Source organism: Taudactylus pleione, unplaced genomic scaffold (assembly GCF_031769625.1).
Source record: "Taudactylus pleione unplaced genomic scaffold, aTauple2 ptg000222l, whole genome shotgun sequence".
NCBI classification, from domain to species: domain Eukaryota; kingdom Metazoa; phylum Chordata; class Amphibia; order Anura; family Myobatrachidae; genus Taudactylus; species Taudactylus pleione.
In genome coordinates this window covers 3617926-3644884 of record NW_028284624.1, presented here as the reverse complement: position 1 = coordinate 3644884, position 26959 = coordinate 3617926, and the positions used below count along the sequence as shown (strand labels likewise).

The 26959-nt window shown below is 41.2% G+C and overlaps 1 protein-coding gene across 1 annotated transcript in view; it reads left to right on the top strand.

The window, feature by feature from the left end:
- LOC148517324 (fragile X messenger ribonucleoprotein 1 homolog B) overlaps positions 1-4942 on the top strand; it is a 68292-nt gene extending 63350 nt beyond the window's left edge. Inside the window, exon 16 of the mRNA XM_088478848.1 lies at positions 3098-4942. Coding sequence (XP_088334974.1) covers positions 3098-3259 — 162 coding nt within the window. The 3' untranslated portion in view covers positions 3260-4942. The remainder of the gene's footprint in view (positions 1-3097) is intronic.
- Positions 4943-26959: the final 22017 nt, after the last annotated feature.

The following is a 26959-nucleotide window of genomic DNA, read 5'->3' as shown; positions in this document are numbered from 1 at the left end:
AAAATTGTTAAACAATAGGTTCAGGGCTATTCTGCAAGTATGTGGCAGATGTTTTCTAGAATAGAATTATATCGGCAGGTGCACAAATGCAGAATTTTTAAAAACTGACTTTAGGGACTTAAAAATATGCTAGTACCCATTTTCATGTACCCCAAATTTGATGGGACCACTTAAAAAAACGAAAAAAATAACCTAAGTGCTCTTCTGCATCACTTCTTCAATGTAGGGGAAAAACACCTGCTGCGGCTATTTAAATCCCCGACTTTCAATTAAAGGCTAAAATGGGGGTACCCATAGTGTTCCCCCATGTTTTTACAACTTTAGGAGGGTCTTACAATTATTTTAAGGAAAAATTCGTAACTTTCCGCAAATCCAACTTCGGAGTTTCCCGTTTTCGTTAATTTTATATTAAATACGGGGATAAGCGGCAGCGTGCACCAGACTTTAACGCAGGAAAAAACTCCGATATGATCCGTTAACTTCGACAGTGAAGTTAACGTTTCATATTGAATACCCCTGTTACTGTCCTGGTTTTAGTGATATCCATGCTTGAGCACAGGTGGTTAATCAAAATAAGTGAGGTACTGATTAGGTCACCTGTGCTCTAGTATGGCTAGCCTTAAAACCTGGACTGTTAGTGCACCTTGAGGACCATGGTTGGGAACCCCTGTTCTAGGGTATATTATGTTGCATGGGGTTGGGTACGGGATCTCCGCACACACAATACTGGCACTCAGTATCCCGATGCCAGAATCCCGCCTGGTTTGAAATAGACACCTGTAGGTAAGTACTCTAAGCCTACTCCTAACCCTACCCCTAATCCTAGCCCTCCCACAATTGGAGGCACTTACAAGACAACAACTCTCTCTCCCCAGTGCGCCAGTTTGAGAGTTGGTACAGAAAGGAAACTGGAAACTATTCTAAAAGTTATCGTCCTATTCATGAATCAGCTACTTTTTTGGAGAAGCAATCATTGACACTAGTCTAATATCTGCTAGTATATTTGTATCAGATATTGCAGCACATATAATCATGTGGCTGATCTATTGCCAGGCTTTTAGAGTCAAAGAAAGCCTTGGAATCCCTTCCTCTTGGTGGTGATACCTTATCTGGACCTTAGCTTGAGAAGATTATAGCTTCTACTGGGGCTCCTAAAACTGCATCCGCCCCAAAAAATCATGGTCATTCCTTTTGTCCCAATGCAAATTACAGAACCGTAGACCGCAGTAAGAGACCAGTTCTCAGTGCCGTGTGGAGGTAAATCAAGAGGTAATCAGACCTGGGTGGCTGACAGACTTTCAAGCCTATAGGTAAACTTTCAGAATGATGGCTTTATCTCCCAGCCTGAAAGACACCATGGTTTAAGCCTATCAGATTGCATACTGGAACAAGTCTTACTTAACCACATCAGATGTGTGGGTAAAAAAAAATTGTCACCAGATAATAGGTTCCCACCCAGATAATTCTATTTGAATATCTTTCTGGTCCAAAATCCAAATGGGTTCTTCTGGCCAGTCCTAAACTTGAATACGTCGAATGCCTATCTTCAAATAGGTTCAAAATAGAATCTTGAAGACCTGTTGTGAACAGCATGCAAATTTATGATATTGATATTGCGGATGGCTACCTTCATATTTACATTTGAGAGGACCATCAGAGGCTCCCCAGCTTTGCAATACAATCTTATAATTTCCAATTCCAAGTCTTTCCATTCCGGCTTTCCAGGTCATCAAAGGTATTTACAAAATAGATAGCGGTCACGTCCGCGGTATTGAGGGGTACAGGTAATCCCTTTATCTAGATGACCTATTGATCAAAGTGTATTCTTCACATTTGTTACTGTGCCAGTTTTGCATGATAAAACAGGTCTTAGATTCTCATGGCTACTCGAAGTCCAATTTTGTTATGTCCTGGAAAATATTTTTTCTCAGCATTCTTTTTGACTCAAAAGAGCAAAGAGTGTTTCTTCCCCTGGAAAAGCTTTTCACCTTGATGAGCCTTTTCCTTTTTTTTATTTTAAAAAATAAAAAAAATGGACGTCTGTAAACAACTGCATGAAAATTTTAGGCAAGATTGGGCACCAAATTTCAACAAGGTTTATATAGGTTGCCCAATTGGTTGTTCCAGTTGGAAATTCTAGCAGAGTAGCACAACCGTCACTTGCATTTAAAGATCCAGTGTATCAAACTCTCCCATTTCCTCCTGTGGTGGTTGTGCAGTCTGGTCCACTTCTAAGCAAACTATAGCCCTCTGAATTATGGCTGTAATCCCATCAGATTTATACCACAGTAGGAGTAGACCTGTACCTGAGAATATTGTATGGCATGGGGCTTCGGCTGAACTGTGTTGCAGTATACACACTTGCACAATTCTACCAATTTGATACCTTTGAGTCCAAGAATTACAGATTTAGATATAGGGTGCTTTGAGTAGCTCTGGAGTGTTCCCTCCCTTGCGTTTAGCTTTGGGACATCCCCTGAGTTTCTAATGTCCCCAATGGAATTACAGAGAAAACAGGATTATTGTACAAATCACAAAATGATTTATTTCAAAGGCCACGGATTAGAGGGGAATTCAATTAGCCGTGGTACTTTACCGCTGGCTAATTGATCCCTCGGGCTAATTCAATTAGCCCCGAAGATGGCACTTATCGGGGGTATGGTCTAATTGCGGCAGGCTTGGCCACACCCCACCTGAGGAAAGAAAAAGCTGTTTGGCGCTGGGGGCAGGTTGAGGGTATCTGCGATCAGTGTGATCTCTCCCCCAACCCCGCAGAAGAGAGGAGACGACGACTGCTGCTGCTCAGTGGCAGCAGTCTCCCTGGTTAAACTGCGGCCCAGCACACAGCAGCTAAGGTATCGGGCATTTCTTTTCAGGAGCTCAGCAGGCTCCAAAAAAATAATTGATAACTTTCGGTTTTCGGATAGGTGTCGGCGAAAACAGATTTTTCTGGCAATTAAAACGAGATCTAATTGAATTGCCTAAATTCAAGCGTTTAAAATCCCATGTTACCCGACCAAAAAATTATCGGGTCTAAATGAATTCCTCCCTTTAAAAATGATGAAACACACAACTGTAATCACTTTTTTATTTCCAGATTCGAATTGACTGCAATAATGAGAGAAGTGTACATACTAGAAGTTTGCAGAACACACCTGTCGAAGGCAACCGGCTTCGCACTGTCAAAGACCGCATTCAAAAGAAAGAGAAGTCAGAGGCAGTGGATGGGCAGCAGATGGTGGTTAATGGCGTACCGTAACGTTAAATGTCTACTGTCAAACCTACACAGTCTAAAATTCTAAAAGATACATCATATTTCACATTATAGAAGCCTGTTAGGCCAAAGACAAATAGGCAAGAAGACACGGGGCATGAAAGAAGGCGTTCCTGTTAGCCTTATTTTGTTAGCATTGGCTATAAACGGTTTTCAACAGTCAGACATTGGAAACATATTTGCATTAAATATCAACTTATGAGGCTTTCAAGTACATATTGCACTTGACTTTAAAAAGGTATTTTTTGTTTAAAAGAGAAAATAAAAGAAAAAATACTAAGCTGTGTGGTGGTATAATTGTGTTCAGTTGCACTATTTTGAGGCAGCTGATTAAAACAATAAAAAAAAAACAATCACTGCTATATTTCAATTTTCAAACTGAATGCATCTAATCAGCCGGGCTCATGTTTTCAATTATGCAGTATGTCTTATGTAATTTCCTCATTTCTCACCCGTTTGACAATTTATTAGTTGGACCTAATAATTGTACAACGTTCATGTAATTTTTATTTGGTAAAAATCAAAAAAGAAAAAAAAAAAGTTGTATGATCTGTGCCTTTTTTATATCTTGACAGATATGGCTAGTGTTTGGGTGCAGAAATCTGGGGACAAGAGCTGAAAATATAATAAGTGTAAAATATATGTAGCAAATCTTGAAAACATTAGAACTTTTGAGCAGAGTGCATGCTTTCTATAATATTTTACATATGTAAACAGAAGCCTCGGCTACAAAAAAGGTAGAAATTTGGTTTTGCACTGAAATTAGCTAATAAGTCATGACAGGGACACAATGTCATAAAGGTAAACCATGTTTTTTGTTGGTTTTTACGTTGTGAGATATAAATATAGAGCATTGGGAATTTTTTTTTATCTGAGAGTTGAATGAGCATTTCTTTTGCATCTATTTTCTTTTTCACTTCTGTTTCCTGAAGGCAATTTTGTTTGAACTTCCCATGTGCAGGAAGGGATAATAGATGCTTCAATACAATGTAAGTCCTTGGACCCATGCTGGCATTGGATGGATTCCCTCTTTTGTGAAGTACTGTATATGTATTCCAGGAACAAGGACTAATTACACATACACTGTAGTTTTGTCTGTGATACAGTGAACAGGCCATCTGAAACTAGCATTTTTCATTTTCTTGTTAATTATGAAATCTCTACGCATAAACTGTACAACAGCTTTTGCATATGGTCTACTTTCACACTACTAAGAAGGGGTGTCCCTTATGTACAGAGACCTAAAACTAAGCACTGCCTGTAATGTTTTATGTGGAACCAATTATTATTTGCTTCCTCCTGACATTCCCTTGCATATAAATATTAAAAATGGCGATATGCTGCACACAATTCTAACTGATAAAAAGAAGTCTTAAAATGATTGCCAAACACTAATTTTGGTTTAGTTATTTATTTTGGGAATGTATAGTATTTTGAAACCTAGAAACAAATTGGTACATTGCACACCTCATCTGTATGCTGTTTTTTGATTTAAAATGCTGTAGATACTTAATCAAGGTAGACTAACCTTGTTAATGCTCATAGTGGGCTTTCTCCTCTGTACATATTAGCTAAATCAGATTGGACTTTATGTTGACATTTGTTTGGTTATAGTGCAATATATTTTGTATGCAAGCAGTTTCAATAAAGTTTGATCTTCCTCTGCTACCTGAATTGGGTTGAATAATGGAACCTAGAAACACAGTTTGTATTCTTTTTAAAGAAGACCTGTTATTTCACACAGTGAAAGGTTAGCTCATAAAATGGCTGGCGTCAGCCTTCTGGTTTACTAGGAACCACTAGCATCACTGAAACATGGGACATAAACTTGCCAGTATTTAGCATATGAATTCTTTAGGAACTCTGCCTTTGTGATGCCACTAGTTTCTAGTGAATTTTATAGGCTGAGTGGTTGATTCAGTTAGTTGCAAGGTTACATAGTAGTTCCATGCATAAATGTCACAAAATGGCAGTTGTGTTGTTGAGAACATAGTGTTGCGCAAAATAATTGGAGATCATTACCTACACGTCACACTGAAATATAACCCGCAAAGCTACTATGAAACCTAGATTTGAATTGCTCCCCTTAATGGTTTTTTTAAACAACACAATGGCTGCCTCCACTATAAGGTGGCGAGCCCATTTTTTAAAAAAGTTTTTATCTTTCAGTTATTTAATGGGGAAAGCTAGATGTTAAGAAAATTTATAAATAGTTCTGAAAACCTGTTAATAGTGCAACACAATAAATGGTCCTGGTTATGTGTTGCATTCTTCAAACGTATGTGTTTTCCCATCACGTAGGGAATTTATATTATGCTGAGATGTGAAAAAGAAAAAAATCTATCAATGTGTCATTTTAAAACTAAACTGTGAAAAGAAAAATGCATTGTAGAAATTATAAAAATACTCAACAAAAGACCAAATTCAGGTTGTCTGCTGCATAGTATATTTTTATTGGTTAATTGATATTTATGTAAAGAAGTAGCTCTGACTTGGCTTTAATACTCAACAGTTGCATTATTCCACAACATTGTTTGCAAAATTTGCTTTTGTGTTCTAATTGAAGATTATATATTTTCCCTAATAAACCTGGTGCTGTTATTCTATAGTGCAGTAAATTTTTAATATTGTTTCATCTCTTGATTTATTTTGTAGCTTTGTTTTATGTGCCAACGCCATTGTGTCTGTTTATGCAGTGTAACAAGTTTGTTGGTTTTGGATTTACACATTTAAATAAGGTAATAAACTCCCCACTCTAATGGGCACACAGCAAGTTCACACTGGAAATGTAACAACATGTGCCTACTGATTGCACAAGTGTATTCGGTTGTATGTGGAAGTGCATGGATTCATCGGCCAAGATAGCAGAATATGAGGGCTACATAAATTTGCACCACCCTATGAGATATTTTGGTCATGTCAGGGGCTTTAATTGCATATGTATTATGCTTATTTATCTTTCATCCTATCTGGGGGACACTGCTACCTTGGGGTGTAGAGGGTGCATTTCTGGAGCAGGGACACATCTTCAAACTCAGTGTTTGTAGTGTTGACTCCCCGCTCTACATCGCTAAAGCCCACACTCTCTCCAGCTGACAGTTTTAAATATATGCCCTTGTGGGCAACATCTTCAAGTTGCTGCAGCGGTAGTGTTTTTTTGTTTTTATAATTTATATATAGAAGCAGTTTTTCTGAGAAATCTCTATTCTGGTGGCAGCTAGGTGCACTGAGCGCTTAAGATAGCTTCAGGTATCTCCAGGAACTGCTGACAGTTGCGTGTGTGTGTGTGTGTGTGTGTGTACGTACGTACGTACGTGTGTGTGTGTGTATGTATGCATGTATGTATATATATATTATACACACACACACAATCAGGTGCATAAATATTGGGACATTGACAGAATTTTCATATTTTGGCCTCTATTCACCACCACAATGGCTTTGAAATGAAACAAACAAGATGTGCTTTTACTGCAGAATTTCAGATTTAATTTGAGGGTAATTACATCCAAATCAGGTGAACGGTGTAGGAATTACAACGGTTTCTATATGTGCCTCACACTTTTTAAGGGGCCAAAAGTAATGGGAGTATCAACTCAAAAACGATTTCATGGACATGTGTGGGCTATTCCCTCGTTATTTCATTATCAATTAAGCAGGTAAAAGGTCTGGAGTTGATTCTAGGTCTGACATTTGCATTTGGAATCAGTTGCTGTCGACTCTCAATATGAGATCCAAAGAGCTGTCACTGTCAGTGAACCAAGCCATCAGAGAGAGAGCAAAAACATTAGGTGTGGCCAAATCAACTATTTGCAACATTCTTAAAAAGAAAGAACGCACCGGAGAGCTCAGCAACATCAAAAGACCCGGAAGACCACGGAAAATAACTGTGGTGGATGACAGAAGAATAATTTCCCTAGTGAAGAAAAACCCCTTCACAACAGTTGGCCAAATCAAGAACACTCTCCAGGAGGTTGGTGTATTTGTGTCAAAGTCAACAATCAAGAGAAGACTTCACAAGAGTGAATATAGAGGGTTCACCACAAGATGTAAACCATTGGTTCGCCACAAAAACAGGAAGACCAGATTAGAGTTTGCCAAACAACATCTAAAAAAGCCATTACAGTTCTGGAACAACATTATATTGACAGATGAGACAAAGATCAACTTGTACCAGAGTGATGGGAAGAGAAGAGTATGGAGAAGGAAAGGAACAGCTCATGATCCAAAACATACCTCATCAGTGAAGCATGGTGGTGGTAGTGTCATGGCGTGGGCATGTATGGCTGCCAATGAAACTGGTTCCCTTGTATTTATTGATGATGTGACTGCTGACAAAAGCAGCAGAATGAATTCTGAAGTGTTTCGGGCAATATTATATGCTCATATTCAGTCAACTTATTGTCAAATGCTTCAGAACTCATTGGACGGTGCTTCACAGTGCAGATGGACATTGACCCGAAGCATACTGCAAAAGCAACCAAAGAGTTTTAAGGCTAAAAAGTGGAATGTTATGCAATGGCCAAGTCAATCCCCTGACCTGAATCCAATTGAGCATGCATTTCACTTGATGAAGACAAAACTGAAGGGAAAATGCCACAAGAACAAGCAGGAACTGAAGACATTTGCAGTAGAGGCCTGGCAGAGCATCACCAGGGATGAAACCCAGCGTCTGGTGATGTCTATGCGTTCCAGACTTCAGGCTGTAATTGCCTGCAAAGGATTTGCAACAAAGTATTAAAAAGTGAAAGTTAGATTTAGGATTGTTTAGTTTGTCCCATTACTTTTTGCCCCTTAAAAAGTGGGAGGCACATATAGAAACCGTTGTAATTCCTACACCGTTCACCTGATTTGGATGTAATTACCCTCAAATTAAATCTGAAATTCTGCAGTTAAAGCACATCTTGTTTGTTTCATTTCAAAGCCATTGTAGTGGTGAATAGAGGCCAAAATATGAAAATTCTGTCAATGTCCCAATATTTATGCACCTGACTGTGTGTGTGTGTGTATATATATATATATATATAGTTTTTTTTTTTTAAATGCTGCCGAGCTTCAAATATTTACAGGTGCCGCCGCTGGTTTTAACCTGCTGCTGGACCTGACAGGCAGCCTGTGAGCAGTTGCAGAGATTTGAAACTTTATATTAAAGATTGGACAGAAACTGCTTTTGAGGCTTAAGTGTGTTGTGTCTGTGTGAATGATCTATTTGTGTCAAAACTGTCTGTAATTTTATTTTGTGACACTTATATGCAATACTCCGTGTTTTACAAATATACAGATTTATTGTTTAGTATAATTATAATATTTTACCTTTTTTATTAAAAAAAACGAAACTTATTTTTCTCCAAGTTAATGATGGCAGAAAAGGGGAATTCTTCCAAGGTTTAAGCTATTACATATTATACCTGCTCCAAATGTCATGAAAACTACCTCAAGGGAGTTCGGAACCAGGTGTTGCCAGTGTCAGCTGTGAAGCCGGGGTTCAGGAATCGGAACCGCCGAGAGGCAAATCAAATGTGATGGCAGAACCAGCTTTGTTTAAGGTATTGGTGCATTCTGTCACAGATCTGACCGCCAGAGGTAGGTGAGTGAGTCTTGACCTATTCACCCTTGTTCACACACTCCAGTCACATGATGTACATGTATCACAGCCTTTTTATTTCTGATGCAAGTATTAGTCCTATGGTTCAGCAGTCAGATGAACCAAAGTGGGTTTCTTCTATGCAAAAACTTTTTGGTTTAATGGTCTCATGTCTTGATCATTTGTGGGAGGCTTCTCCATCATCAAAAGTCGCGTAAGCTTACCTGCACCCTCCCCCAGTGTCTTCCATGCTGCCACTGGGAAAAAGTAAATTACCCTCCTCAGCCCCCAGAGTGTATCAGGTGGCTGAAGCTGCTGGGAAAAGGAAAGTTGCGATGTTCTGATAATGGTACTGATCTATATCTGGTGCTCACTTGCCTATATCAGGGATATGCAATCTGTAAGAAGCTGCAACTTCTAATTATTCTAGATTCCCCCAATTCTAGATACACTTAGTACATAGGAAATAGGCATATATATATGTATATGTGTGTGTTACCACATATATGTCTGGCGGACTGCGCTTCACAGTAAATGGAGTGGTAATACAATAGTGTAATATTGTATAAATGAAAATAATGATGTGTTAAAATACCGTGTGTGCCTTTATTGGGGATCAAGTGTTTGATAAATTAAATGTCTACAGTATGCAATGGGTATAGTGAGTGGACAGTGCCACAATAGAATGCCTGCTGTTTGGATGAGGAGGGGTGGGAGGGGATTGAATGGTAGGTAATCAGCAAATGTCTTGTGTACTGTTCCTAAGGCAACCGGTTTAGGGGTGGGCATCCCACACCACCTTAGTGTGTGAGTACCGGAAGTTGGTACTTCACAATGGGTTGGGGAATAAGTACAGTCTCAGAAGTAGGTCAAGTGGGAAAGTCACAAAGTCCGTCGTCTTCTTAGGTCTCCTTGCCGCATCGATCGTTGGGGCTGCACTCTGATGGATGATGTGCCGCTTGCACTGGCAGGTCCCCGCAGCGTCTGAGAGTTACTCCCGTCCTGGCTCGAGATCTCGCTGGCCGGGACAAGGAGCAGTGGACTCTCGTCGTAACGCGCTCGACTCACCTAATGAGGAGACTTGGCGGCAGGACGGAGGGACAGCGGCTGGGGATGATGTAGTGAAAATAAGCAAAGGATGTGTAGCTCCTATGCATGTCGGCCTCTGAGCCTTCCTCATGGAGTAATGGGTGACTCCATCTTGATGGTGATTTAAATACACTCAATAGGTGGGAACATCAGTGTTTGTGGTCTGACGTCACTGTATTAATCCGGACTGGTTTCCATAGCGATTGTACACAATGAGCACATTGGGTTTTGTAAGTCAATAATCTGCTGTCCAAGGGTGTAAATCCAATCAACCAATCCAAGGGTATAAATAGATTAGTTTCCATGGACTGTATAGTAGCATGAGACGTGGATATTAAGAGTGTGGTCATTTGATAATCAATATTACCAATGACTGTTACTAATATGTACTTGTCTCACTCGTCTACTAGTGTATTACAATATATGCAAAGTCACGTAGTTACCCTGAGATCATATATAAAAGATACCACACAATTTTTTAATATGATTCAAAATATAAAATGGAAGAAAACATATCATTTTCTCACCTGTGATGTGCAGTCTCTCTACTCAAATATTCCACACACCAAGGGGGTTGAAAAAATTAGGGAGCATCTAAATAGAGATCCCAATATGGAAGAGGGACTATGTGACATTGTAGTGGCATCCATGAAATTTATTTTAGAACACAATTTTTTTAATTTGACACCAAATATTACATACAAACACGGGGGACTGCCATGGGGACTAAGTTCGCCCCAAGCTACGCCATTTTTTATATGGGCTCGCTAGAGGAGGAGCTCATATGGGGTGGTGGCTTTGGGGTGACCGTAGTCCTCTATGGCAGATTTATATATGATTTATTTTTCATTTGGGATGGGGATTTTACTTCTATTCACACTTTTTTGTTAATCATTTGAACACTCAGGTTGTCAGGTTTTTAGAACATCGGAGAAATATCCTAAAGAAAAACCCTACACACAGTTTGTCTAAACATGTTTCTGTTTGCATAAGGGGCGATATTCGTAATACTAAAGTTAAAGCTATTGAACAGATAAAGAGCACAGATAGAGGAGGTAATAGGTTTAATATATTGTGCAAAAGGGAGGCATATTGGATATTTAGGTTACAAACCTTGGAACCATCTGGCCTCAATGAAACAATTGAATAATATATAACCACCTGGTCACTACTGACCTCTTTCTCTGTTCCTTTCTTTTTCCCCCCTATATATATGTATGTGTATTTATACATGAATATATTCCAATAGGTTGTCACAACCCTAAGTAGTCATTATATTGTGTGTGTGTGTGTGTGTGTGTGTGTATGTGTATATATATATATATATATATATATATATAATTTTTTTTTTCTATAATCAAATTTACTTTTGGGAGGTGTAGTCTTCTTTCCTTTTTCTATTGTCATTTGAATGCATGTTGGTTCATGTTTTAATGGACCAGCTGCAATGTAAATTTATATTATTTTGAATGGAATAAATTGTATTAGTAGATCATATGTCCTGTTTACATAAAATCAGGTTTAAACACTATAATATATGTGGCATAGTGGTCCTCTTATTTGTGGATCATTTTATTTGTTGGTATGAGAACCCTGATTTGGTTCTATATATGGGTCTTTTTCATTTTCTGCATCTGTATTTTTGCATAAATAAAAATATTTTTTATAAACTGATTAATATATATTTGTTAGGTTTATTGGTTGCTCTTCCTTCTTTTAGGGAACTTATTGTGATATGTAGTATTCGTAGAATAAAATAGGGATATGTTTCTGTATTGTTGACTATTTAATCACCAATTGACAAGTACATTTTGAATTCATCCCTGACATTTTAAGTGAATGTTATTTTATTATTGATTATATATGTAGGCACCTCCAAAGTATGACTAGATGAATATTAATGAAATGTGTAAACTGTATTTTTTATGCCCCACCATAATATGTGAGTTCTGATTATTCCCTTGAATGGCACCAATGCAGCATATGAGCAGTTAAAAACTGAACCTATTCTAATGAGGATTGAAGATTAACCAATGAGTGCACACCAGGTGGGATAGAAGACAGCACCAATAGGTAGCGAATTATCTTCTGATAAAACCGCCGTGTCATAGAGCGGAGAAATGCGTCAGTAGAGTTGTGGAATGCAAACTGGAAGTGAGAAGCCTGATACCGGAAGTAGCGGAGTGGGAGTAAACCAGCGACTGATACACAGCGAGCGGTGAGAAGTACCGTGATTCAGAAGTAGAGGTCCCTCTGCCTGAGGATACAAGTACTTCTGGACCGCTTGGCATACAGCGCTATTACAACTGACACTAAATGTCCAACACCAACCTTTACAACTAACCAGCACTGCAGTTTTTCCTCCCCCTGGTTTGGGGTAGAGGTCAGCATTACCTCACTGTATTTCTATGGAAGTTGATGGATGGTAATGTATGAAGTACATATAAATAAATTGCAGCAAAAGTAATTTCAACTGGAACAATATAAGCTGCTTTTTTCCATCTCCTAACTAACTGTGATTGAACTTTATTACTAACCTGCATACTAACTGGTAGTGATTGGACACCTTCACTAACAACTATTAATATATACTTGCTGGCTATTACTAAACATTTACCTTATACTCTGCTACATCAATCTGATGAACTGGTGCTTATATATCTATGCAAGAGTGATTTTTTTTAATCCACTTGCTGGTGTTACTATATATACTGTTGCATATATTTTTTTAATATATTTTTATATAGGTTGAGCTGGATCTGTGCTATATATTGTGGTATTTAGCCTTATCAATCATTCCACCTGTATTTGATTTGATTGATATAACTAAGTTTAGATTGTTTTATATGTATTAATAAATTATTTTCTAAACCAGCAGCCATTAACTAGCACTCCCATTATTTTTAGTATTGTGATACATGAGGTAACACACACATATGCCTATTTCCTATGTTCTGATAATGGTGGTCCGATGTTTATGGGGGGAAAAAATTTTTTTTTACAAATAATAAAAAAAAATTATATATATATATATATATATATTTATTACATTATTTTGGATATGTTGAAATAAATATTCTTCACCTAATTCACTCCTGAATTAAAAAAAAATAAAAACTATTTCTAAGTGGTTTTTAGAAAAAGTTTCTCAGCTTGGTAAAAACCAGGTGGGAGTTTTCAGATATCTGAATGTTTTCATTTTATGTATCAGTTTTCTATATATTTACAAAAGTGTGAGATCATGCCTTACATTGCATGTTTATCTAAATCTACTATTATACCTTTCCCTAGTTCTGCATGAATAATAGATGCTGCAGATAGGAGATACAAAGCTATTCTGAAGTCAGTTGTTGCCTTTGCTGGTCTTTCCTAATGTTCTGTTTTAGCATCAGCATGGACTAATAAGGCTGTAGAAAAAATGGACTGATAAATTAGCAAAAGGACCTAGAGACACTTGAATTCACTGCATCATACAAAGGATGCATTAAAATATCTAGAAGATGCAGTAATAGATGCTGCTCCTCAGCCTTTCTAGAATTTCTATTCTTGCTAGATCAGCAAGATGCACATTATGGCTGGAGTGTTGGGAGGCAGATGCTGAGTCGAAAAATGGTCTAGAGCAGGGGGGTCTTCAAACTTGGCCCTCCAGATGCTGTGGAACTACACATCCCAGCATGCACTGCACATAGTTTTAGCATGCTGTTATATCAAAAAGGTGGCAGTGCATGCTAGGATGTGTAGTTCCACAGCAGCTGGAGGGCCAAGTTTGAAGACCCCTGGTCTAGAGGCTCTTTTTCAGGTTCTGTTTTGTTTGGACACCATAATTTTGGAAGCTACTGCAGGAAAAAGTACATGTTACATCTTCCAGACCGGTCAATCAATAATTCTGTTCCTTTCGAAGCTCTTCGTGGAAGAGGAGTTCTGAATAGAGGATTTGTGCAAGCTCCAGAGTAATCATAGAGAATGACAGGCAGGCCATAGCCCCCTGTGAAAAACAATCTGCATGACTGGATCTGTCCCTGTCCAGATTATGCAATGGGATGAGGTCATCTGCATTGTTTTTTCAAGCAATGGATGGCATCCACAACCGATCAATGGAGGGTAAATAAAATCTACAGGACCCCACACAGTTCTCTTTTTTTTTTTTTTCCATGTTGCCTAGCAGGTGCACAGCTGTATTCGTTACTCACTGACACATTTTAAAAGATCAACAGGTGCAGCTAACTATTTTACTTGTAATTATGTGAATAGACCTGCAAAACATGTACTGTTTGGGTTCCTGAGGACTGAGTTTGAGAACCTATGTATAATAGATATTTTGAGTCCTCTACCAAAATTAGTTTTTTTTTTACTACACCAATTCCTCATAATCCTGGGAAACAGCAAAACCTTCTAGGGGCAAATTGGGCTCTTCAGAACTCAGGAGCAGTGGTTACCAGTCCAAAGGAACAGAAAGGTTTAGACTTCTATTCCAATCTCTTAATTTCTGAAGCTGGATCTTTCAGTCCGTCCTATCCTCCATTTGAAGGCTCTAAATCAGGGTTGGCCAGACTTTTGGACTCTGTGATCTACTTAAAAAGTTAAAAAAAACTTTTTTTTAGTCTACCAAGCCCGAAAAGGGAGCGTGGTATGCAAAAAGGGTGACCTGGCAGCAAGGGACGTGCCAAAATCATACACAGTATCCCCAATTGAAATTACGCTACACAGCACAATCTTATTCACATTACACCATATAGTTATGTCCCTTTATTCATGTTATGACAAGCAGTAGTGCCCCTTATACACAATGCCCCCTGTAGTAGTGCCCCTTATGCAATGCCCTCAGTAGTGCTGCTTACACATAAAGATACATACACAATGTACTTATCTGAATCCCCGCTTCTGTGCCTGCCACAGTCCTACTGCTCATTCCGCTCAGCACAATGGGAGAAACGTCATGGTGTCTCCCCCTTCACCCACTGCAGGACCCGGATAGGTAGAGCTCAGGAATGAGCTGCCACTGCAGGGAAGGAGCTGCCGGGCAACTGCTGGTAACCAATCCCACCCAGCGCCTGGCAAATGTAGGCAGTCTCCCTGTGATGCTGGGCTGGCTAAGCACATTGTGCAGGCCCTGGGTGCAGCAGCCAATAAGAATTTGCCTGAGTTTTATTGACTGCTCCCGGATGTCCATCGTGATCGACTGTATGCATGTCCGTGGTTGATCGCGATCAACGTTTTGGCCACCCTTACTCTAAATCTTCACTTGAATGTAAAAAGGTTCAAGATAAATCTGTAAAACTCATTGGAAAGAGTTTTTTTTTGCATCATTGGACATATAAAAGATGCTCACCTCCCTATATTGGAGGGCCATCAGGACCTCTAAGATTTGCTTTTGGAAATGCCCATTTCCAATGTCAAACTTTTCCCTTTGGACTGGCTACTGCTCCCAGGGTTTTTACAAATATAATGAATGTTATGTCAAAGTTGCTTAGGGAAAGAGGGAAATTGCAATATTCCCTTACTTAGACAACCTTCTAAAAGCTGAATCAGATCTCTTGTGGCCTCAATTACATTAGGCAATATAGACTCTTCAGAACCACACGTGGTTAATAAACTTTAAAAAATCAAAGATGGTTCCATCACAAAGGCTCATCTTTCTAGGCCTATTCGATATGGTTTCTTACAGAATTTTTCTCACCGAAGAAAAAAATTAGGGCTATAAGAAAGCAAGTATCAACAGGGATACTTGCTTTCTTATACTTGTCTTGGGACAGAGTTTCAGTTCTTCTCTGCATGAAAGTATTGGGAAGGATGGTCTTGCATTTTGAGGCAGTTCCATTCAGCAGATTTCACTCCAGAATGCTTCAGTGGCAGTTACTAGCAGGTTGGAATCAGAAGAATCCTTGTCTGGATGTTCAGTAGTTCCAGCTTTCTCAAAAGAACAGACGCACTCTTCTAAGATGGTTGAACCGAAACAACCTGTATCGGGGTCTCCATTGTCAATTACTCTATAGACTGTATTGGTCATAGTTGCGAGCCTCCAGGGTTGGGGAGTGGTGACGATCCATCTTTTTCAGGGTTTATGGAATTTAGTGGAAAAAGCTTCCAATCAATATTCTTGAATTGTGTGATGTCTGTTGTAAAGAGCCACCTCACCAGTCCAGTTTACATGTCTCTGGACAAGAGCCATCTTTGGTATCCTCTTTTGTCCCAGGTAATGAAGCAATTTGTAGATTGTATGGCTGCTCCCACAATGCTTCCTTGGATGGCATGCTATGTTTGCACCTCCTATGCATTCTTCCTGGAAAGATGTTTATGACCATTCTAGTCAGAGTATGGCACCATCTAATGTTGAAAGCAGAGCGGTAGTTACTAAGACGTTTAAGCTCAATTTATCAGTGCTCAACATATGGATTCAGATGCATCATCAGAGGAATCCGATGATGCACAGGGTTCTTCTCCAGAGTCTAGCTATAAGGGGAAGAGGACCCTTATAGAACCAGTGGTGGTTCCTTCTTTGGTGAGGGTGGTTAAATCAATCCTAGATATTCAGGATGATGAACCAGTTCATAGTAAGAAGGCTCCAATGTTTAATCACCACCAGAAGGTGGTCAAGATGGAGTTTAATGTATCTGAACAGCTCACTGAGCTTATGGATGAGGCATAAGGTAACCCGGATAAACTATTTTATGTGAATAGAAGAATAACATTGTTGTACCCTTTCCCAGTTTCTGTATGTACTAAGTGGAAGGTACCTCCTATTGTGGATGCTCATGTAGCTTTTTTGATTAAATACTTTACATTATCTATTCAGTCAGCATATTCTCTGAAGGATTCCACAGATAAGAAAATTGAAGCATGTCTTAAGGCAATATTTTCATTATCTGGCGCTGTTACTCGTCCAGCTATTGCTGGAGCCTGGTTAGCCAAAGCTGTTGAAGAATGAATGGGGGGCATTGGAAGACTCTTCCAGATGCTACCAGAGAACAGAGGCTGTATATCTCCCACATACGGGAAGCTGCTTCAGTGATCATGGTGAGTGACAAAATATGTGGATCCCAGGGACCCTCCACTTTAAAAAAAATAAAATGGGGTCCTTCCTGACCGTTTCTGGGTGCCATCATCATTTATGCTTCAGAGCTCCCCATATAACTCTCAGACCTCCTCTAACCCCTTACAAATGATGCCACACAGCCATGCCCGGCCTTTACACAGTATGCCGCACATTAATGCCTTTTACACATTATGCATTGCAGTAATGCCCAGTCTTTACACATTTTGCCACACAGCCATGCCCGGCTTTTAAACATTGCTGCACATTAATGCCCAGTCTTTACACATTGTCACGCAGTAACGCCCCTTACAAATGATGCCACACAGCTATTCCTGTCCTTTACACATTATGCTGCACATTAATGCCCTTTAGTCCCCCTATGCATTGACCCCAGTAGTAGTCCCCCCCCCCTTTGCATTGCCCCAGTAGTTGAACCCCGATGATTGCCAATAGTAGTAAATCCCCTATGCAGTGCCCCCAGTAGTAATCCTCCCTATGCAGTGCCCCCAGTATTGGGCCACCTATTTGCCCTTTATTGACCTGGGCCTAATGCCCAGGTCACTCACACCTACTTGTGAGGCAGATACCTTCAATTGGGCTTAATGCCCCCTATGTAGCCTGGGCCTTGTGCCCACCTATATGCCCACAGGCCTATTTCCTGAATTTATGCCACGGGCCTAGTACCCGACAACCCTGATGGTCTAGGGAGGGGTGAATAATGGTGGCCCAAGATCGCCTACCTGTACGGTGGAAGAGGCTGTGGGGGGGAGCTTTGTTAGCTCTTTTCTGTCCACCCCCACATTCTCTCCAGTCCTCAGCTTCATTCTTCTGCTGCTGGCCCATCCTGGCCAGCGGCGCTGCTTCTCTTTCTTCCCTCTTGATCATGCTGTCTTCTGGCATCTTGCTTGGCCGGCGGAACTGTTGCCATGCCGCTTTGTCTTCGAGAGGTCTTCACTCCTCCCCTCCGTCACCGGTACTGAAGTTTCCCGCTCAACGGCGACTAATTCAAGACACTGAGTGGGCGGGGCTATGACACGGCGAGTCGCGATTGCCTCCTATTGGCTGCTGGACTGCAAGCCGTGTTTGGCTCGTGGCCAATGCCAAACAACCGCCGCCACTACTTGCCTTTTGGGCAGCAAGCTCTGCTTAGCTTGTGCCCAGAGCCAATCTTCTCCCGCCGCCACTTTACTGCCGATACTGGTGGAAGGGACCAGGCAGTTCCTTCACCAGGTACCCGCCACAGTGGTTTACCCGGCACTGGGAACAAACACTGTCCTAGCGCTGGGCACGGATGCTGTGCCGATACTGGGATCAGATACTTGATCCCAGCACGGCTTTCCACAGCAGCAGCCAATAAGAGGCTATCTGACTCATTGGCTGCTATAAAAGACAGCGTTGTGTCTTTCTCAGGGGGGCACGCTGTGCTGCATCCAGCTGTCAGGGATTGGCCACGGCACAGTGCGTCCCCGGAGACCCGGCAACTTTAAAAAAAAAAGTGATTCCCCAGTGCCTGATATCGGGTCAAATACGCGCTATAGCGCGTATTTGCGAACACTGCGGCTTCCTATCTGGGAGGAGCTGTGGTAGATGCTGGAATTTTTGCTTCTAAAGAATCAGCTTCAATAGTGGCACGCAGGGCCCTTTTGGTTAAGATCCTGGAAAGCTGATACAGGATCAAAGAGGGTGCTAGAAGTCTTACCTTTCTATGGAAAGGTACTTTTTGGAGCAGAGTTGGATAAAATTATAGCTACTCTGGTGGCTTCAAAAATCAGCAGGTCTGTCATCTACGGCGACTATAAAGTCTAAAAGCAGGTTTCATTTCGGTCCTCAGGGACGAGCAAGGGAACAGTCTTCCTCTAGGTCGACTAGTTTTCGCAAGACAACAAAGCAACAAACAGAGGTCTGGCCCGCCAAGATGTCCAGCTTATAAACCTGACGACAAACCTTCGGCCTGATGGGGCGGGACTCCTGGAGTAATTTATATCATAGAGGCTGCTTTTCACATTGTACTGCCCTGCAACCCAAGCTGTTTTGGAGCTACATTTCTACAACTGCACAGAGATCTTTACTTTTAGTGGTTCTGTGCAATTCAACTCACTGGGGCTACATTATATTTTATTAAATCCATTTTTTAGTTTATTAACTCATGTGTTATTTATGATGCTCTAAGTGCCACTACACTATCTTTGTTTGCCAATCTCCATTTGTGTTGGGTTGGCCGCTGAAACCTCAATATATATATATACATACTTCACACAAGTGTGAATTAGGCACCAGAGTATTTTTCTTAACTGACCATAGCCTGCTTACGAAAGCACAGCTGGATAATCAATTGGAAGAAATCATCACTTTCTCCAACACAGCAGATGGTACATCTGTGAGCTTTGCTGGATTCTCAGGCACAAGCGGTGTTTCTGCCAGAGGACAAAATTGTGGCACTGTCATTACGAATATGCAAGCAAAGGACATCCATTCTGTTAGCAATGCAAGTCCTGGGATCAATGATATTCATCTTTGAGATGGCGGGGTATACTCTGTTCCATTCCAAGTCTCTGCAAAAGTTGATTCTCTCCAAGTGGAACGGACAGTATCATCTAATAAGGTCTCAGAGGATCATTGTCACTCCAGAGGTTTGTCACTCTCTCCTGTAGTGATTAAGAAAGGATCATCTGAACAAAGGGCACCCATTCTGGATTCCAAATTGGGTGCTTCTCACCACAGATGCCAGTCTTTGCAGATGGGGGGGCAGAGACAGGTCATCACACCTTTCAGGGAAGATGGACATCTGGAAAGTCATCTGCCAATAAACATTCTGGAACTTCAAGCAGTGTACAAGGAACTTATCATGGCACAGGACCTGCTCCATGGCAGACCAGTCCAGATTCAGTCTGACAATGCGACTACAGTGGCCCATCTCAATCATCAGGGAGGCACAAGAAGTTACACAGCCATGAAAGAAGTGACAAAGCTTCTGATCTGGCCATCTCTGCAATATTCATACCAGGAGTACTCAATTGGGAAGCAGACTTCCTAAGTCACCAGGACATGCACACCGGAGAGCGGTCTCTCCATTCGGGAGTGTTTCAGCTCCCTCTAAACAAATGGGGTCTACCAGAGAGAGATCTCATGGTGTCGCGTCACAACCACAAGGCTCCCAGGTATGGGTCCCGTGCCAGAGACCCATCAGCAGCCTTCGTGGACGCACTGACAGTAAGATGGGACTTGAAGCTGGCATCTCTCTTTCCTCAGATTTCGCTCCTTCCCAGAGTTCTCAGGAAATCCAAGCAGGAAGGGGGAACAGTAATACTGGTGGCACCGGCTTGGCCCATACATCATTGGTTCACCGACGTACGGAATCTGTCCATAGACCGCTCGTATCCACTTCCACTATGGCAGGATCTGCTAACAGTCTTTGCTGGCATTCGGACTTACCTTGTCTGGCTTTGATGGAATAGCTCTTGAATCTTTCATAATAAGAGCAAAAGGTTTTCTAGGTCTGTAATTCAAACTATGCTTAGGGCATGGAAGCCTGCCTCTGCCTGCATCTGTTACAGAGTTTGGTATTCTTTTGGTCAACGGTGTTCCCATAGGAAGTATGATCCTAAGGTGTTCAGGATTTCCAGGGTACTGGCTTTTCTTCAGTCAGGGTTAGACAGCGGTCTCTACCTAGCCACTTTGAGAGTGCAGGTTTCTGCACGGTCAGTCTGGTTCCACAGGAAGATTGCCTCATTACCAGATGTTAGAATTTTTTTCCAAGGAGTTCTGTGACTTCAGCCTCCTTTTGTTCCACCGGTAGCACCGTGGGATTTGTATTTGGTTCTTTTAGGGGCTACAAGCTTCCCCATTTAAACCTCTGGACTCTGTGAATTTGAAGTGGCTGACAGCAAAGACCCTTTCTTCTTGCTATCTCTTCTGCTTGCAGTCTCTCAGATTTGGCAGCGCTTTCTTGTCGCTCTCCATTTTTTACTTTTCACCAGGTTAAAGCTGTTCTTCGTACAAAGGTGGGTTACCTTCCTAGGGTCGTGTCCCGTTTTCATGTAAATGAAGAAATTGTAGTTCCAGCTTTTCGGGCTCCAGGTCTTTATCTAGGTGAAGCCTCCCTGGATGTAGTTCATGCTCTTCGTATCTATGTGGAGCGCACAAACTCTGTAAAAACCATATAGTACAAAAAGAGCATCTGATTTTCTAACAAACGAGGATCGCCAGCTTATCCGCAGACTGACGAGAATGCTACGCACGACTATCTCTCAGTTGTACACACCGGCTGATCTCCTTGTCCCAAGCACGGTGATAGCACATTCTAATTGATCTGTAGGGTCATCGTGGCCATTAAGTCGTGGTGTCTCTGCTGAACAATTGTGCAAGGCAGCCACACATGGTCTTCTGTCCGCACTTTTCTTAGGTTCTAGATCTTTGATTTTTTTTTTTTTGCCTCTCTGGATGCTTCCTTTGGGTGACACGTTCTCCTTTCTGCTCAGAAGCATCCCCCGCCCTAGGGGAACTGGTTTAGGACATGGTACCTCAGTGGATCCCTATGGACCCTGAAGAAGAAAATGTAGTTATGGTAGACTTACCTAGATAACGCCTTTTCTTTTATGTCCACATGGCACCCACCCTGACGCACCTGGCTGCATTGGTAGTGTGTGCACAGATTCTCTAATTTTGTGTAAGAGTGTTTCTGGTGTATGATTGCTCTTCCTTCTCCTCTTTCCTGTTCCTGCCTTGAGGCTTGTTAACTAAACAGAAGGCCTATGGCTAAGGGCGAGGTGTATATGAAGAAGGATCCGAAGCATCCTGGGAGCTGAAGTTTTAACTGTTTGGTGCCTGGATCTCTCCAACAATAATATCCCCCATGGTATCCCTGTGGACCCTATAGACCTCGAAGAAAATGTGTTTATCTAGGTAAGTCTACCATAACTCTAATTTTGTGATGGATGCCACCTAGCCTATCTGTTTCCACCTATATCAATGTTTCCACGAATTCTCAAAATGATCAAGAAAGACAGAACATCAGCAATTTTGGAGACACCATATTGGCCTCAATGAGCATGGTTTCCAAAAGTTCTAGTTTCTTCCAAAAAGTCCAGATCTACTAACTAAGGGACTGTTTTTTTTCTACTTTGGTGTAATTTAACAGTATGGCTGTTAAGGCCATGATTTTGCTTGCTGAAGGTTTGAAAATAAAAAGTATATACATTCAGGTTATCTTGGTTGTTATCCTTCTGGCAAGAAGGACTAGACAGTTGATTAAGAGGCTGATTCAGCATTGCATGTATGTGCAATGCTGAATGCAGATTCATGATATTGGGAATCTGCGCGTGTGCAGGACCCATTCTGCATGACCGCATGTAGCCCCTTCTATGCCTCTGCCTGATTGACGGGGGCAGTGTGTCTGAGTCCACCCAATTTTCCTGGAGTGGCAAGGCCAGGGGCTGCGTTCATGGTTGCAGTTTCCTGGCCTTGCAAGCTGGCCTGCCTGAGTAAGCTGAGGCTTACTCAGCTGGTCAGCAGCCCAGTGCCATCCACTAGCAATTGCTTCCGTGCGTTGTGTGTCAGAACTTGTGGCTCTGTCTTGTTATACTTAGGACCGCTCGATCCTGGTGCAATACTGAGTACTAGACCAACTTTACAACCTAAAGTTGTTTCTTATTATCTAAAACAGGACATAGCTATACCAGCAATGTCTACTACCCCAACTTCAAGTGCTAAGGATTTTTCCTTGTTGGATGTAATACGTGCTTTATCTATGTGAATAAGTCAGATTCTATTAGAAAGACAGTCTGTTAATCCTCTGATGCATAAAAAGGGGTTTGCCAGCCTCTAAGCAATCTCTGGCTAGGTGGATTACTTTGGTGGTACGTCAAATGTATATTTTGGAGGAAGTACTGGAATGCCTGGTGACATATTCAACCAGATCTGTGGGAGTTTGCTGGGCAGCCTGGCATGAGGCCTCGATGGACCTTCCATTGAAACTTTTACAAAGATTTAATGTGTTCATGGCTAAGGAAGCCAACTTTGGATGCAAGATTTTGCAGGTAGCTTTGCCTGTTGTTCCCCACCCTTAAGGAGGAGCTGCTTTGAATCTCCCCAAGGGGGCAGTGCCCCCAGATAGGATGAAATTTCTGTATCCATCTGGGAGCCACGGTGTTCCCACCCTTTTTTTGCTATTGTGTTCGTTGTAAGAGTTCATTTTCTTTGGTTGAGTGTTCTATCCTTCTCTGAGCTTAATTAAGTTTAAACTGGCAGTTGTAGAGAGAGTTTGGGCAGTTTATTTATTAACTAACAGTTTCTTATAGCGCATGCATATTTCATTGCGCTTTACAATTGGAAACATTTATAGAACAAAACAGGATAATAACAGACAGACAAAGGTAAGAGAGCCCTGCTTGCAAGCTTACAATCTATAGGGAAATAGGCATTGATACACAAGGATAGGTACTAGATATTGCAATTTGGTCCAGCCAGAATGCAGAGTTTCTTGGTTGGCTGCATGATCCAGTCACACAGGAATGTCTGTCAAATGTGAAGAGTATGTGAAAGAAAGACTATGTGTGGACTGAGAGAGGGGATGTAATAAGATTGAGATTGAGCATAGCAAAGGACCTAAGACAGAGCCTTGCGGTACTCCAACTGATAAAGGTAGCGAAGAGGAGGCAGAATCTGAAAAACGAACAGAAAAAGAGATAGGTAGGAAGAGAACCAAGAGCTGTGTCCTTAAGACCTAGGGAATGTAATGTTTGTATGAGAAGAGTGGTCAACAGTGTCAAAAGCAGTTGGAATGTAGAAGGGAGGAGCCAACACTTCAAACACTTTGAAGATGTGTGCTTGATCCAGGAATGTGTCTCTACACCCCACAGTATTTGTGTTTTCCAAATAGGACTTACCGTAAAATTTCTATTTTTCACTCCTCCAATCCGGGAGGGTGTGCTGCAGTGTGGCGTGCTGTGAGCCTGGTGTGGTATGTTGGCACAGCGGCTCAGCATATCAATAGCTGGAGACAGATGAGGTCCCTCCAGGAAATCCAACAGCTGTGAGAAAAGATGGTGGGTAGTGCACAGCCGCACGCTGGGAGAGTCCTCTGGCACTGCCAGACTAGCATGCCTTGTGGGACAGTCTTCTCATGCGACTGGCCAGTCAAAGGATGGAGGGTCCTAAGAATGGTGTTGTGCACCAAGTAGTAGCTGCCTTTGGGCCTCTGTTCTTCACTGGATATTCAAGAGACTCCTGTCAAACTGTACAGCCAGGATGGACAAAGCCTTCCACCCAACAGCCAGTCAGTGCCAAAGTGAGAGAAGTTTCATTAGATGGAGGCTTGGATGTGTGTATTTAGTGAGGAACATTTCATTTGGGCATATCTTAAATCTACAGTGTGCCTGCAGCAACAATATAGCCTAAAAATAAATAGTCAAAGAAGAAGCAGCAAGTAGATGTACAGCCTGTGATGAATCATTTGCTGACCGTCACAATATAGTGGTCTGTGATTGTGTACAAGTGTCTGCACCTGATCCTAGTCATTCTAGCCAGCTTCCAGAACTTATGGAGTGGATGAAAATGTCACTTTTTTTTTTTCCTAAGGATAATTCTTCTTTTCTACAGGGGTCTAAAAGATCCAGGTGCCAAATGAACCTTGAGTATGGTGCAGCTATTCTTCAAGTGAAGAATCTGGAAATTTGTGAGGATACAAAAAAAATTTAATATAGAACTTTTGGAAAGTAGGTTTGAAATATGAATTATAAAGATGTTTCAGAGCAGAATGATGAACAGGACCCATTGTTTGAGGATAAATCAAAAAGAGGTACTTTTCCTATAGATAATGTTATCTGCCATTCTTTAATCACGGTTTCTTTCATAAAGGGCAGTCTTGCTAGAATTGAACGCATGTATCCTGTAATGAATTAAGAATTTCTTAACTGGTGTCCAGTACCCAGTGTGGATGCTGCAGTTCTAGAACAACCATTCCTATAGAGCAGAGATTCCCAAACTCTTTCATTACAGTCCAGGTTTTAAGGATACCCATGCTACAGACCTAGAGGAGATCCAATCCAAAGCAACAATGACTACAACTATGCCCAAACCATGCCAGTGGGGGCAGGCTTCTGAAATTGGTCAAAAGATGGGAATTTTTCATTTAGGATAGATGGGTACTTGAGGAGGTGGTATCCAGGGGGGTAGGTTACCAGATAACATTCAAAAAAGTCCCAAGAATTAACAGATTATTTGAGGTGTTCCAACTTCAATAGTAGAAATCATTGTTCCCAACCACAGTCCTCATGGCACACTAACAGTTCTGGTTTCAAGGATAGTCATACTTGAGCACAAATGTCTTAATTAGTAGCTCAGTTATTTTGATTCAACCATCTGTTCTCAAGCATGGATATCACTAAATCCATGACTGTTTGTGTACCTTTAGGACCGAGGTTGGGAAACACAGCTTTAGAAGTTAAATTTCTGAGCGATAAAACCTGTACCTCCTGCAGAGAGAGGACAAGAATTCTGTTACCTTCTGTTTCTGTTAATAAAAAAAAAAAAATCCCTTTTGGATTTCAGAACAACATTGGATCTGAGGGAATTTGACAAGCTTGTCATAATAAAGCAGTTCTAAAGGGAAACTAAAACAATTTTAGTGGGCAATAAGGAAAGAAGACATTCTAGCGTCGATAAGTATGAAGGATGCCTACTTCCATGTACAGAGATGTCCTCATACATTGTTGTTGCAGTTGCGCCAACCAGCACCTCTCTTCGCGTCAGATCCCGTATGACTCTGCTTGCATTGAGCTTATTCTGTTTTGCATCTTTTTTTGCCTGAAAATTCATCATCTTTGCAACGTGATGCAACTAAGACACACCAGGATAGTGCACTGATTAATTTGATATGCCACACTTTTTTATGTCTGTGTGCGATGGAGTCTGAATTAGTATACTAAGTACGTACTACGATGCAGCATCTGCGCCTTTTTTCCACGCGAAGTTCCATTGTGCTTCAATTACAGACTCCATTGCAGATAGATATACAAGTGTCACATATCAAATTAATCAGTGCAATCTCCTTGTGCATCTTAGTTGCATCGCATTGTGACTAAGACACATTTTCGGGCAAAAAAAAGATGCTTGGCATTAGCAGAGTAGCACGGAACCTGGTGTCTCATGACAACTGGCGTATTGAGGCTACATGTATGAGGACATATCTGTACCAGTGACCTGGCAATGTCAGAGCGATCTACGTTTTTCTGTCCTAGGCAACATTTACATGCCTCAACAAGGACGTTCACAAGTTCTGGTGACCCTCATGACTCATCTAAAGAAACAGGAAATATTGGTCTGGCCATATCTTGACAACATACTGGTCTCTGGCAAGTCAAAAGAAACAATATAAAGCAGATTAGACTGTACTATAAAATTTCTACAAATCCACATCTGGATCATAAATTGGGGGAAAAAAACAACTACCAGTGCAGCAGATAGATATTCTACAACATATATAGTTATACTCATGGAGGAGATACAAAGAAAGATCCAGGAACTGTTCTGGTTTGCGCAGGTGTACAAAAAGATCCCACTCCATGCAGGGCTTTCGTCTTGACATGATGTTGTCAATTGTAAACCGTTCGATGGGCAAGATGGTAAATGAGAGATCTAAAGTGGAATATACTAAAGTACAGTTGCAAAAGTCTGTTTCAATTGTATGTGGTAATATAGAAGCAATCAACAAAGATGTCAGGGGCTTGATGGAGAAGTGCAAAATAGAAGCAGGTCAACTTTTCTATCACAGCAACAGTACCTGATATTAACAGACACAAGTTTATTAGGATGGGGGGAGATGGGCACATCTGTTATAGCATGTGGCACAAGAATGGTGGACCTCACAGGATAAATTGCTCTCTTAAACCAGTGAGAGATGGAAGTGGTGTGGAAAACATTAAGCCATTTCCAGGACAATTTGAAAGGAGTTCACCTGAAAGTGTTCTCAGACAATGTGGAA